A 12,458-nucleotide genomic window follows, 5' to 3' on the forward strand; every position below is an offset into this window, starting at 1 on the left:
TGTAATGCAAACATACAGTCACGAACACGCACCCAATCATCACGTTTAATCGGGGGTCCATATCAAGGACCTTGATTTTTCCCGAATAAAATAAGCTTTATTTCTGAACTAAGGAACCTGTGTAGAAACCTGAGTCAGGGTCCTGAAAGAAAGAGTTCTCACTTATGTTCTGAACCCTGACTCAGGTTTCTACACAGGTTGCCAAGCCGAGACCAAATTCAAATCGAGCAAAATAACACTTGTTAGCTTTCTGTACTGGAGAGCTTGCTAAGGGTTTCCCCTGGTTTAATCCTTTTTCAAAATGCTAATTTAAAAAGTTATGCAAAGAAATGAGACGAGAAATAAGCATGTTAATAATTGTGTATTTGTTGAAGAAGATCATTTTATTTTTCTTAATACTTTTTGATGATTTTGGCAGTGGCACTTTCTGAGTAAGAGGTTTTAAACTTGAATTCCAAGCAGCACCTTTTCACGCTTTTAGCGGGTGAGGAAAGGATGGATTCAAAACCAGACATTCTCGGCTTAAAATTATGAAACAGGGAGCTTTCTTTTAAATGGATTAACTTTAATAATAGCCGAATAAGAAATAAAGAGAGAAGTAAGAGAAGGATACAAGCGATTATTTGATAATTGCAATTTTAAATGCAGAACTCGTGTTTTTGGAAAATGCACGAGTTCGAGTTGGAACAAGTTGGGAATAAGAAGAATAAGAAAAAGGTCAATGGGGAGTTGAGGGAAATCGGGGAAGTTGGGTTGATTCAGTTCATTTTTCAGTTTTGAAATTTTGAATATATAAAAATAAATGCATCCTACTCAAGGAAGGTTCAAAATAAACATTTACAATAATAAGAATGGAAGTTAATTGGGTTCGTTAAAGAACAGGGTCGCTTTCGAGAGAATCATTAATTTTGAATTAACTCATTCCACCGGTTGCGCCATCGACTGGCCCATTTGAGGAGCGTGCATGTATTCTCCATTGCCCATATTTTGGTCTGAAAACATCGCTTAGATGAATGATAATAATAATTGCTTTTTAGGTTCTCTTTAGTAGACTAATCAGAGTGAAGCCCTTATATTTTCTGCTCCGAGAAAGGTTAAGACCCTTTTTCACTGGCTAGACTTGACTTTGGAAAGAAAATTTAAGGGTGTCACTTTGAAAAGCGATTTCAAAATGCGAATCTTTATGAAAAAGTCCTTGTCTCTTACCGTCGTCAAAAGCAAAGGGATCATGCTGTTGCTCTTGCTCAAAGCGTTCGGACTTTGCATCGCCTGGATGCACTTGCCGCTGTTGGTGGTGGTGCATTTGCTGCTGCTCTTGGTGCTGGCCGGGGTGCTGCTCCATTTGGTGCGGGTCGACTTGGTGCATTTCGTGCTCCGCCATTTGCCCTTGATGCTCTTCAATGGGCACTCCTTGCTGCCCGTCCAGGTGTTGCACGCGCTGGACCATTACCGGCGAACCGTTCTGCCCGATCACGTGACCGTCCTCCTGAAAAACAAAAATATCTAAGCGAGCCCAAAATTTTTCAGCATTTGCTCATTAGAATGAGAACGTGGCGAGATTTAAACGTGCTGGAGAGAGAGCTTGGCTGGTGGCGCTGGTGTGGCACCACCACCACTGCCTGCACCTTTCTTTTTCACCAGCACGTTTGAAAACCCCTTTTTCAACCCTTCTTTTATGTGACTGACCGTGTAGACTAGACCGCCCTGGGAATGACTGCTTTCCATGTCGTCCATTTCGGAGTCGTAATCTGGATCGAAGATTTGGTTTCCGTCCTCCTGAAAAATGTATTTTTAGCGCTAGAAAGTTCGTGTTCGATTTTACGTCGATTCTGTAGCGACCGGAGCGGTGCGTCTTTTGATGCTGCATGAGCGACCATCTGTCGTGGAAGACCTCTTCGCAGTAGCGACATTGCATGGGAATCTAAACAAAAACAGCGATAAAAACAAAAAACAGCAACGGCGGCATTACCTCTTGATATGAATGTTGTTTGCGCAAGTGAACATTCAAGTCGGACTTTCGCCCCAACATCGTGTGGCAAATTTCGCCTAAAATCGCGAAATTGAAATCAACAACGAATATTTTTTCGTTTCTTACATTCGAACTTTGGAGCGGTCTTCGTGTGCTGCTGCATGACGTGCATTTTCAGACTGCCGTGCTGTGTAAATCTCGCCTTGCAGTGCGGACACTCGTAAGGCTTTTCGCCCGTGTGCGAGAACTTGTGTCGCTTGAGATGGAAGCTGTCTGCAAACGCTTTGCCGCAGATGTCGCAGCTAAAAGGCCGCTCGCCCGTGTGAGATCTAAATATTTTTATACAAGGGAGTTCTCTTTGACTTTATATATTTTAAGTTTTCATGGCTCCCAATCTTTATTTTATCAAGAAAAAGTTGTCATCATCAGGATTCGAACCTGGCGCCCTTTGAAGACTACTTATTCTTATTATGTTAGTTTTTAATTAACGATATTTTCTAATAAAAATAATTATGAAGTTTTGGACTGACCTAAAATGGCGACGAAGTTTTGAAATTTCGACAGAAGCGTATTCGCACAAAGTGCATTTAAACGGTTTTTCGTGGGTGTGTTTGTACCGCCTGTGTCTCGTCAATTCACCAGATGTTACAAAGGCCATCTCGCAGTTCGCCTCTGGGCACTAGAAAGATATTCAATGAGCACTAGAAGTTGAAGTGTGTTTACCTTGTAAGGCTTGACCCCTAAATGCGTGTTGATGTGATTCCGCAGCAACGTGTTTGTACGGAAGCGCGCGCGCTAGAAAATGGTCGGGTTAGAAATCGAAATATATCAGAAATTAACCGAGTAAAGCCCTTAATTTGAGGCAGTGGTAGAGCTATTGTCAATTTAGCCTGAACTAGTGAATAATTGTAGATTTGGTAGATTGACACTAACCCTAACCTCGCCTGAAAATAAGGGTGTCACTGTCTTATTTTCGAGGAATCACAGAATGTAGCGCCTCCTTTGTCAATCTTTTATCCTGGGAGGACTTACCATAAATGACATTTGTAGGGTCTTTCATCGGTGTGTATCTTCATGTGGCGTATCAAATTGGAATGTCTGAAATTAGAATTTCAGCAATTAGTTATTACGAAACCAGAAGTACCTGTGGGAATAGAAGGCGCATTCTGAGCACTGGTAGATTTTGCGTTTTTCGCCGTTGGCGCCGACCTGAATCGTTCCAGGATACTTCGTCCTTTGCGTAGTTTGCTGCGACTTTTTGTAGTGATTTTCGATCTTGGGCTCGTTCTGGATCGGCACGTCTAAATCAATCCTTTTATTTTTGCGTTCTTTTCAACTTTCAACGTCAATTCTCCTGGGAGAAGTGAACTCTTTCTCATTTTTCTTCCTAAGTAAACTCGAAAGAGCTACTTTCTTTAAATTTTCATTTCAACTAGCGTAGTGACATCCTTATATTTTCTGCTAAAATTAAAGCTAAGGCATTAGATACGGCCTCAACACTCTATAGCAGAAAATAAGGGTGTCACTTCGTTAAATATCGTAGAAAATAATCATTTTTACAAAGACATATTGTGATGACACCCTTCATTTTCTGCTAAAAGTAAGGCTTAGACCCCTATCTTGTACCTTCACTTTATTTCCCGCAGAAAACTAACGGTGTCACCACGTAAAATCTCTAAAAAGAAAACTGACCTTGGTAGTCATAAATATTTTCTTGCTGCTTAATTCCTCCATTATCCGTCGTCTCTTCGTAGACAACGTCTTGGTTGGTGTAATTTCGCAGAGGGACGCCCTTATCTGCGTCGTGATACTCCGGCTCAGCCTGGTAGTCGTACGGATCCGCGGGCTGCTGATCCCCGTAGCCAGGCACCTGTTGGTTTTCCTCGTTTCGCAGCTGAACAATTTTGTTTACTTATTAATCCCTCCTCACTGGCTCGCTGAGTCAAGTTCAAAATTTTAGTTTCGCTGCAAAATAGGGATAAAAGAAATTAAAATTACGTAAGCCCTCGTTCATCCTTTTATTTCCTGCATATGTACCCTTGTTCATCCTTCAGCCACATAGCTTTACCTGTGAATGATAGAATCTACCCGCCGCTAAATTTCTAGATTTTTCATAAAAGAAAGGCTACGTGGCCGAAGGATGAACAAGGGGACACACGCAGGAAGTTAAAGGATAAATAAGGGTGGCCCCATTTTGATTATGTTAACTCTTCAGGAAAAATCTACTGGAAAATAGACGTGTTTGTTATTGATAAATAGTCACTTAGTGGTTACTTATATCAGAGGGGATACAGATTAAGTATATTCACAAGAGCTTCAAAATATCGTATTTTAAGGGTGTCCCTTCTTAAAATTAAGAAAACAAGTTTCACTGCGGTATTTGCTCCGTCAAGAGAGCAAAGTGCGAGCGCGAAGATGGTGGCGCCAGGGACAAGCCTAGAGGTCGCGCTCAACACCTTTTTTTCAGAAGAAGAAAATAATTCAAAGTCTGAAAATCAAGAAGAAATTTACCTGCATGGCTTCGTCGATGGAAATTTGATTTTCGTGGTCGTTTTCGTCTTTTGAAACGAACATGATTCCGGCCTGCTCGGCGGCTGCTTGCAGAATCGTCGGATCCGTCACCGGGATGCCGTTGCTGTCCACCGCGATTAGCCGCACTGGCCGTGCCTGTAATACAAGTTAGAATGCTCATTTTATTATTCAATTAGTCACCTCAGTTCCGCCTATAGTCATTTGAACGTCCGCTCCCTGGATCGTCTCTGGCAGTTCTCCTTCTCGGACCATTCTTTCGTGCTCTTCCGGAGCGACGGCGATGAACTGGACGGTGGTGGTGTTTCCATCCTCCTCCTCCATAATCGGCTCCTCTTCATACTCCTGCTGCTGCTGACTCATTGCCTCCGACTGAACAGATCAGTTATTTTAGACAGCGAGCAAAATAAATGAATAATCGTCAAAATAGCAAGTCTCAAAATTGCGCGATTTGGTTTTTTCCGTATTTGGAAGTAAAAATTCTAAATAAACAATAAAAAGTAAAGATCAGCTATTCTATCTTTAAATTTTTAGCGAATTTCATTGATTCAAGTTCTTTTAAGTTATTAAAAGAAAACAATTTTATTCATAAAAATAATACAGTATTTTTTCTTCAGAAAAATTCTTAGAAATAATAACAATAATAATCAATTACAGTCGCTAAAAAGTTAATATTAAGAATAGCTTGCTTTAGATAATTTACATTTATTTCATGTAAAACAAAATTAAAAAATAAAGCTCCCCGAAACGAGAATATTTAAAATTGAACGACACAGAGACTGTTATTGCTACAGTAATGACTTGTTATTTCGAGTGCGTTTTAGTTGAGGAAAAATAATAGAAAATTGCAAGGATCAGCGATTTTTGCTCGCTCAAGCGCCTCGAGCTATAATTTAATCACTCTTCCGCGAAAAAATTGAAAGAAAAAGCCAGCTTTATTTACCGAGTTTCAACTAAACAGTAGCTTTTTCCGATCAAAAGGAAAATATGCTTCTATTGGCGAAACTTTTTATTTCCCATTTTTAAGGGTCGGCAACCTGCGTAGGAACCTGAGTCAGGGTTCCGAAAGAGCCTTGATAAAAATCTTAATCAAACTTTTAAATTCTGGCGAAGCCGCTTTGCGGCTTTGTTTATAAAAAGCCGGATTGCGGCTTTTTAGTAAAGATCTTTCGGGGCCCTGAGTCAGGTTTCTACACAGGTTGCCGGCCCAGTTTTGGCTCAAACAAAAATGGAAAATTGAAATTTTAAATTTGATTATTTTTCGAAAAATAATTAATTAAAATTTCACCAATTAAATTATTTAAAAGAATTTAAATTCTCCTTTCGAAAGGTCCAAAAGAATTTGAATCGGGTATTGATTTAAGGATATAGCCTATGAAATTGAACTTTCATAGCGCCTAAATGCGACGTCGGATCATTCTATTTCAAAAACAATCCTATCTTAAAATGTACGCAGAACTCGATTCTGGTACTTTTTAAAAATTTTCATTAGAATTTTTCTCTGTAGAGCGTTTTGAAATCTTACGATCGCGATTTCTCGAAATATTTACATTAAATCGGTCGAGTTTTTTTGATAGAAAAGTAATCTAGACCCTTATCTACAATATTGTGGCTTTGGTTTTCTCTTATCTCGACAAAAACCGATTTTAGAGCCATTTCCATGAGGCTTCCTCGGCGCGTGAATAGTGTAAAAAGCGCTGCGCGGTGTGCTTAATCTCTCGACTCCTCTTTCCCGAGAGAGTGCGCGCCTTTGAAAGAGCGCTCTGATTGGTTGGACTCAAAAAAGCGCGCATGGAAGAAAAACAGGAGCAAGAAAGAGGAAAACACTAGAATGAAAATTTGGCCGAGTTTGAGAATTTTTCAGCCACAATATTCTAGTTTAGCATTTTGCTAATGCAGTCATCGGTTTAGTTTTAGCGATTTAATGTAAATATTTCGAGAAATCGCGATCGTAAGATTTCAAAACGCTCTACAGAGAAAAATTCTAATGAAAATTTTTAAAAAGTACCAGAATCGAGTTCTGCGTACATTTTTAGATAGGATTGTTTTTGAAATAGAATGATCCGACGTCGCATTTAGGCGCTATGAAAGTTCAATTTCATAGGCTATATCCTTAAGAATCAGAAAAATTGTAGCTCCTCTCCGAAATCGATTTTGGTGAGAAACAAAAATGAATGAAAAAAGAAGAAAACTGAAATCGTGGGAAATCGCGCGCTGGGAAAAAATGGGAAAAAGGGATGAATTTGTGCTACTGTTTCTCACCTACTGCAAGACCAGAAAGTCTTGGGAAGACGATTGAATCTGATGATTTTACTTTTTAGTTAAGACTTTGATGATTGTTGGTTTGGAGCGATTCGGGAGCAAAGAAGCTCCACCTTGGAAGATGGTGGAGATCCAGAGCTGGCTGGTTTTCTGTTGGCGCGTTTTGGCGATGGTGGTCGTCTGGAGCTAACTTCTCTGCCGTCCTCTCTTTGCTGCTGCCGCGGCAAATCTCTCTGGCACACTCTGGCAAGTGCGCTCCAGTCCTTCAAGCGGCTGTGTCTCGCGCTGCGGCGAGGCGAAGTGGCCAGCCACGGCGCGCGCTGATTCGCCGAGCGCGCGGCCGCCCCAGCCGCCAACGCAAAACCAAACCAAACCAAAGACACCGCCGAAACGCGCGCCAAGCCGAGGTGGCGCCGTTAGCTTCTCGCGCAGCTCCACCACCGATAACAGCGACGCAAGGGGGCTAAAATCCTGCTAAAAGTCGCTAATTACTGCTTCGATTTGCGACTATTTTGTGAATTAACGGATCTCTCCTCTCTGATTCCAACTCATCATTTCGTTAAAATTTCGGCTCGGGAAACCTGAGTCAGGATCTGAAAGATCTTAAATGAAAAGCCCCGTAGCGGCTTTTTAAAAACGAAGCCGCGCAGCGGCTTCGCAAATTATCAATTCAATCTTTTATGCGGCTTTTCAATTAAGGTAATTCAGACCCAGGGTCAGGCTGACTCAGGTTTTCTACTCAGTTTACCGAGCCCAGGTCTGAAGTCGCTGAAATGTAAAGCCGCCGAGAACGGAAAGGTTTTCTTTTATTTGAAGCCTCAAATAATCGGATCCGAATTTGTCAGTCCGAAATAGGAACCGTAGTATGTAGCAATTAAAAAAAACTTACAAACAAATAGACGTTTCTAAAGACTCTTCTTTTGTTTGATCTTGTTACTTTTCTGCTCGAAATTGATCGGATAATCTAAGACTATTAATCCTGCTTTTTGAGGGCATAAAATGAAGGACTCTTCTTCTTGATTTTCCCTTAAAATAAGTGTTTCGACTCGAAACTTTCGAGACTGATAAAAAAGGTTCAAAAATAAATCGCGGAATTGAGGCTACTGTAGAAATCAACTTAAATTCTGAGAATTTTCAAAGTCGAAATTATTAAATTTTATGATGAAATTAAGTTAATTAATTTAATATCAATTAATTAATAAAAGAATTTTGTTAAGTAATAACAATTATTATTTGTTAATTAATTATTAATTATAATTATTATTTTTGTTAATTATTATATACCAAGAAATATTCCCTCAGGCAACAATTAACATATCTGTAATAAAATTTATTCCACAAATTAAGCAGTTTTTAATCGAGAAATAAATATGTTCCCGTTTTAGTGCGTTTATTCAGTCTTTGTTGCTCGAGGCGTCAGAGCGCGTGGGCGTCGTTTTCCTTTTTTCGCTGCGCGGCTTCTCATCTAAAACGCTGCTCAATTTGTTCAAATTCTCAATAATTTCAAAACTTCTTTTTCTTCTTTTCCATTTTGAGAACAGAAAACTGTCAAAAAATCTGCAAAATTCAAAAAACAAAAAATGCATTGTGCGTTGTTGTTTATTTTAAACGAGCGCGCTCGCTCTAGAATTCGAAAAACAATTCTTCTTTTCTTGGAAAATGCGAAATTGCCAACTTGAAAAAATCAATCAGAACTTCGAAAATCTGAAAAAGCTAAAAATCGTCAAAAATCTAAAAATGCTATTTTTCGGAAGATGAATGCCGATGCATTGAATCTGGACGAGCTGGACTACGACGACGAGGACGAAAGCCACAACCTCAAAACGCTCTTCCCGTGGTCGACCTCCTCGAAGACGAAAGCGACGGGCGAAAACGCTCGAACGAGGAGAGCGAGAACCAGCGAAATCGGCCGAACTCGGACGAGGAGGAGGAAGAAGAGGAAGGCGCGCTGAGTGACGATTCCGACGATGGCGAAATCAAATCCGGTAAGAAACACTTTCATTTTTCCCTTTTTGAAATGGCTAATAAAAACAAACAAGTTCAAAACTTCAAAATTCATTCTCTCAAAGTACACTCACTCGCAACATTCATATATCGCTCTAAAATTGTTATAAAATAATTGTCCGCCATAGATTTATGTAGTTATCCTTCAAATCGTGAAGCCGCTTGCGGCTTCGAGTAAAAATAACTGAAAAAGCCGCAGGAATCGCGGCCTTAGTGAAGAGTATTTGAAGCATCAAGCTTACTCTGGCCTAGAGTGCCTGGGCTCGGCAATCTGTGTAGAAAACCTGAGTCAGGGTAAGAAAACCTCTTAGGTAGAGAAGGATCATTTTGTAAAAAAGCCGCTACGCGGTTTTAACTGAGGCTTGCATCGAAACGATTGTAGTTATAGAATAGCTTCAAAACTAATTCAATAACTGATAAGTCTGCTCGAGGGCCCTTTTAGTTCCATCGTAGTATAAATTTTATACTATAGTTTATTCTATGAAATAAACATTATTTTTCGTGCAGATGCGGAGGACGGCGAAATCAGCGGTTCGGACGGAGAAGCCGGCGCAGAGGAGCAGCAAAAATCGAATCTTCCTTCCATTTTCCCCGAAAAAGAAAAGCGCCCTGCGAAGACGCGTCCGGAAAAGCCGCTTTGTCGATACTACCAGTAAGACCTTCCGAGCTTTTCAGCTTCTTACGAGTGGTTTTCAGGCAGGGGTACTGCCAGTACGGGCAGCGATGCCACTTTGTCCACGCGCGCAAGAACATGGAAGTGATCAATCCCGTCGAAGAGAAGGTCGACACGGGCAAATACAACATGTTCTCCAAAAACGAAGACGAGGAAGAAGCCATTCCAAAGACAAAACGAACAATTACGGTCATGCCCGTCAGATCAGGTAATTCTTTTTCTCAAGAACTATTAGAAGCAAGAAGCCGCTTGCGGCTTCGAGGTACAAATGAAGAGAGCCACGCGAAACCTCTGCAAACACCCTTTTTTAGCGCATGTGGGACTGAACCGTCCTCCACCACCAAAAGCAACTGGCGAGACACCTTGGGAAAAAGCGTTGAAAGCGAAAGCACGGCTGCGGAAAAACGGAATTCAACCAGCTTTGGGAGAAAATGAAAACTCTGGCAAGACGAGAAAGGTAAAGGGAGACTTGCTTGATTGTTTAACTGACTGTTTTTTGTGAAGTTCGAAGAGCCGGACCCGTTTTGGGCGAAAAGAACGGCGAACAGCCGCAGAAGAGAGAGCACGTTTTGAAGAGGATACAGCTCGAGAAAAACCATCTTCCTGACTTGTCCAAGGTTAGTTTTCCCTCTCTGGGACAGGTTGTCCCTGAATTCGGGAGCAAAGCTTTTGTGGGGTTAGGGGGTTGGTAGATTGAGAGCTTTGGAGCTACAGTTTTTTTCCTCTTTTGTGGACCCCAAGTTTGTGGACATTTTTTCCATTTTAAGGCCTTCAAGTGGGACACTTTATAAAAGATGCTGTTCCAAGTTTGTGGACATTTTTTCGCGGAAAGAAATAAAAAAGACAATTTTTTTGTGTTGAGATTAATTCTTGCTAATCAAGATCGAGTTGTTCATTGTTTACGAAAAAAAAACAAAATTAAAGGTTGAACTAGAGACAAAGGGGCCTTTGTCAGTCTTTCAGGAGCATAAATGCAAAGTCTAGAAAACCATTCGGCGTACTCAAATCTCGAAAAAAAATTTTAAGCGATTTCGATGGGACATTTTTCGGAAGACGTTGCCCAAGTTTGTGGACATTTTTCGAAAATTTTGGGACAAAAAATGTCCACAAAAGAGGAAAAGAACTGTATCATAAGTCGGTGTTCGTTGGTTAACCAAACACGACAACTCACCCCCTCCCTCTCTAAGGGGGAAACCCCCTTTTCCCAACTCTAAGTTACTAAGTATCAATCGACGATGTGGTATTAAATAGTTAATTCAATTACGTGTTCAGGAACTCGAGTCGTACCAAAGCGAGCGCCAGCGCCAAAAAATGAGCGGGAAAACGAGCGAGCGATGGGACCGCTCCCAAGATTTCGAAGACGAGCAGCGCAAATCATCCTCATCCAAGAGTAGCAACGCGAAAAGGGGGAGACGCGGACATTCCAACTCGCGAGCTACAATCACAATCGACGTAAATCTAATTCTAGTTGCTTCAGTATTCATCATTTTCAGTCGTCCTCCTCGTCTTCCTCGTCGCGATCGTCGTCTTCGAGGAGTTCTTCTGCTTCCGATTCGTCGAGGGATTCGTCCGAGAGTTCAGGAAGAAGAACCCCTAAGGTACTTTCTTCTCACAATTATAACTAATGAACCATAAAACAGGCGTTCCGGACGAAAAACGGGTCTCGAAGAGCGTCAGATTCGGAGGACCACGACTACAGGAGAACCAGACGTCTGGAAGAGAAAGCGAAGAGATACACTGAGCGCAAGCCTAGCTCAAGAACTAGCTCGCATTCGCGCAGGTACAGTCTTCTAAGAGGATAAAGTCGCTTATCAACCATTTCCATTTTCGGTCAGAGCCTGGACTCGGAAACCTGTGTATAAAACCTTAGTCAGGGCCTTCAAAGAGCTTGAATGAAAAGCCGCAAAGCTCTTTCAAGACCCTGACTCAGGTTTTGTACGCAGGTTCTGAGCCCAGGCGAGAATGACACCCCTATATGACCCGAGTAACATGGATATTTAGGAGGAGCAGTAGAGAGCGAGATCGAAGCAAAGAAAGAAGCCGGGATCGAAGAAAACGCGCCCCTAGATCGTCCTCGTCTTCTTCGAGCTCGTCCTCCTCATCGTCGTCTTCAGCGAAATCGACGCGCTCGGAAAAGAAACGAAGAAAGCTCGAGAAAAAGCTAAAGCAGGTCGAAGCAGCTCTCACCAAAAAGGAACAGGATCAATTCATTTTTCCTTTCAAAAAATATGAAGTGGATACTAGAGTTATTACAGTAGCACTAGAGTGTTTTTGAATCCTGTGAAAGCGCGCGAAAAAGCGCATTAAACGCTAGAGCAATTTTTTCGTCATTTTTTTCTTTGAAATTCAGCATTTGTGAAATCTAGTTCAGCTCAAGCTCCCTCTTCTTGGTGCACTGATACTTTTACTGTTTGTGACTGTGTTTTTAAATGAAATTAACTGAATTTCGAACATTTCAACAACCATTTTTTTATTATTGAATATTTCTCCAACCGCTTCCTCAGACTAGGAAAACACTTTTTTTTCCAAAACTATTATTTTTTTCTAATTTCATTTCAAACTTTTGAAATCCTCTTTTTTTTTCTCAAAATGCGCCCAAGTCTTGATTTTCTTCAAAGTATTTTTATTTCCAAACCATTTTAAAAACCAACCTTTTGAAAGCTTTATCCTTATTCTTATTGGCCTATTTCTTTCTCCTGCAATACTTCTACTACCTTACTTTATTCAGTAGCTTTTTCTCCGCTGCTCAAAAAATTCAAACAAAAAAAATATTCTTCTTTTTCCGCTTTTTTTTTTGAAAATTTCATTCAAACTACTATTTATAACCGAATTCTTGATCATTTTAGGCTCCTTGATGTACTGCCCGAAATAAATTTTTACAATGAATTGTAACTCAGCTTTTCATTTGTTGATCTGCAGAAATCCGTAAACAGGGATCTTACTGTAAGATTGGGAGTCCCAATTTGGGACGAAAACTAGAACTTCATGAGTGTATACGGTTAGTACTTTACACGATTTATC

At 40.7% G+C, this 12,458-nt stretch overlaps 1 protein-coding gene across 1 annotated transcript; it reads right to left on the reverse strand.

The window, feature by feature from the left end:
• Nucleotides 1–341: 341 nt before the first annotated feature.
• On the reverse strand, nt 342–7,052 carry LOC145710468 (uncharacterized). Its single transcript, XM_081788225.1, has 15 exons — nt 6,761–7,052; nt 4,682–4,870; nt 4,481–4,636; nt 3,662–3,863; nt 3,114–3,270; nt 3,002–3,067; nt 2,897; nt 2,693–2,764; nt 2,500–2,648; nt 2,096–2,298; nt 1,970–2,046; nt 1,823–1,921; nt 1,687–1,776; nt 1,207–1,486; nt 342–992 (listed from the first exon to the last, which is right to left on the reverse strand). Exons 2-15 carry the CDS (start codon nt 4,859–4,861, stop codon nt 919–921), a joined length of 1,806 nt encoding a protein of 601 aa, XP_081644351.1. The 5' UTR covers nt 4,862–4,870; nt 6,761–7,052; the 3' UTR covers nt 342–918.
• Nucleotides 7,053–12,458: the final 5,406 nt, after the last annotated feature.

Source organism: Oikopleura dioica, chromosome XSR (assembly GCF_907165135.1).
Source record: "Oikopleura dioica chromosome XSR, OKI2018_I68_1.0, whole genome shotgun sequence".
Classification (NCBI taxonomy): Eukaryota; Metazoa; Chordata; class Appendicularia; order Copelata; family Oikopleuridae; genus Oikopleura; species Oikopleura dioica.

Excerpts from the sequence above, each read along its gene's own strand:
- LOC145710468 (XM_081788225.1), bottom strand. The coding sequence starts at position 4,861 with ATGAGTCAGCAGCAGCAGGAGTATGAAGAGGAGCCGATTATGGAGGAG. Across the intron at positions 2,649-2,692 it reads TAGGGGTCAAGCCTTACAAG|TGCCCAGAGGCGAACTGCGA; the intron begins GTAAACACACTT and ends ATATCTTTCTAG. Across the intron at positions 2,299-2,499 it reads AAACTTCGTCGCCATTTTAG|ATCTCACACGGGCGAGCGGC; the intron begins GTCAGTCCAAAA and ends AAAAATATTTAG.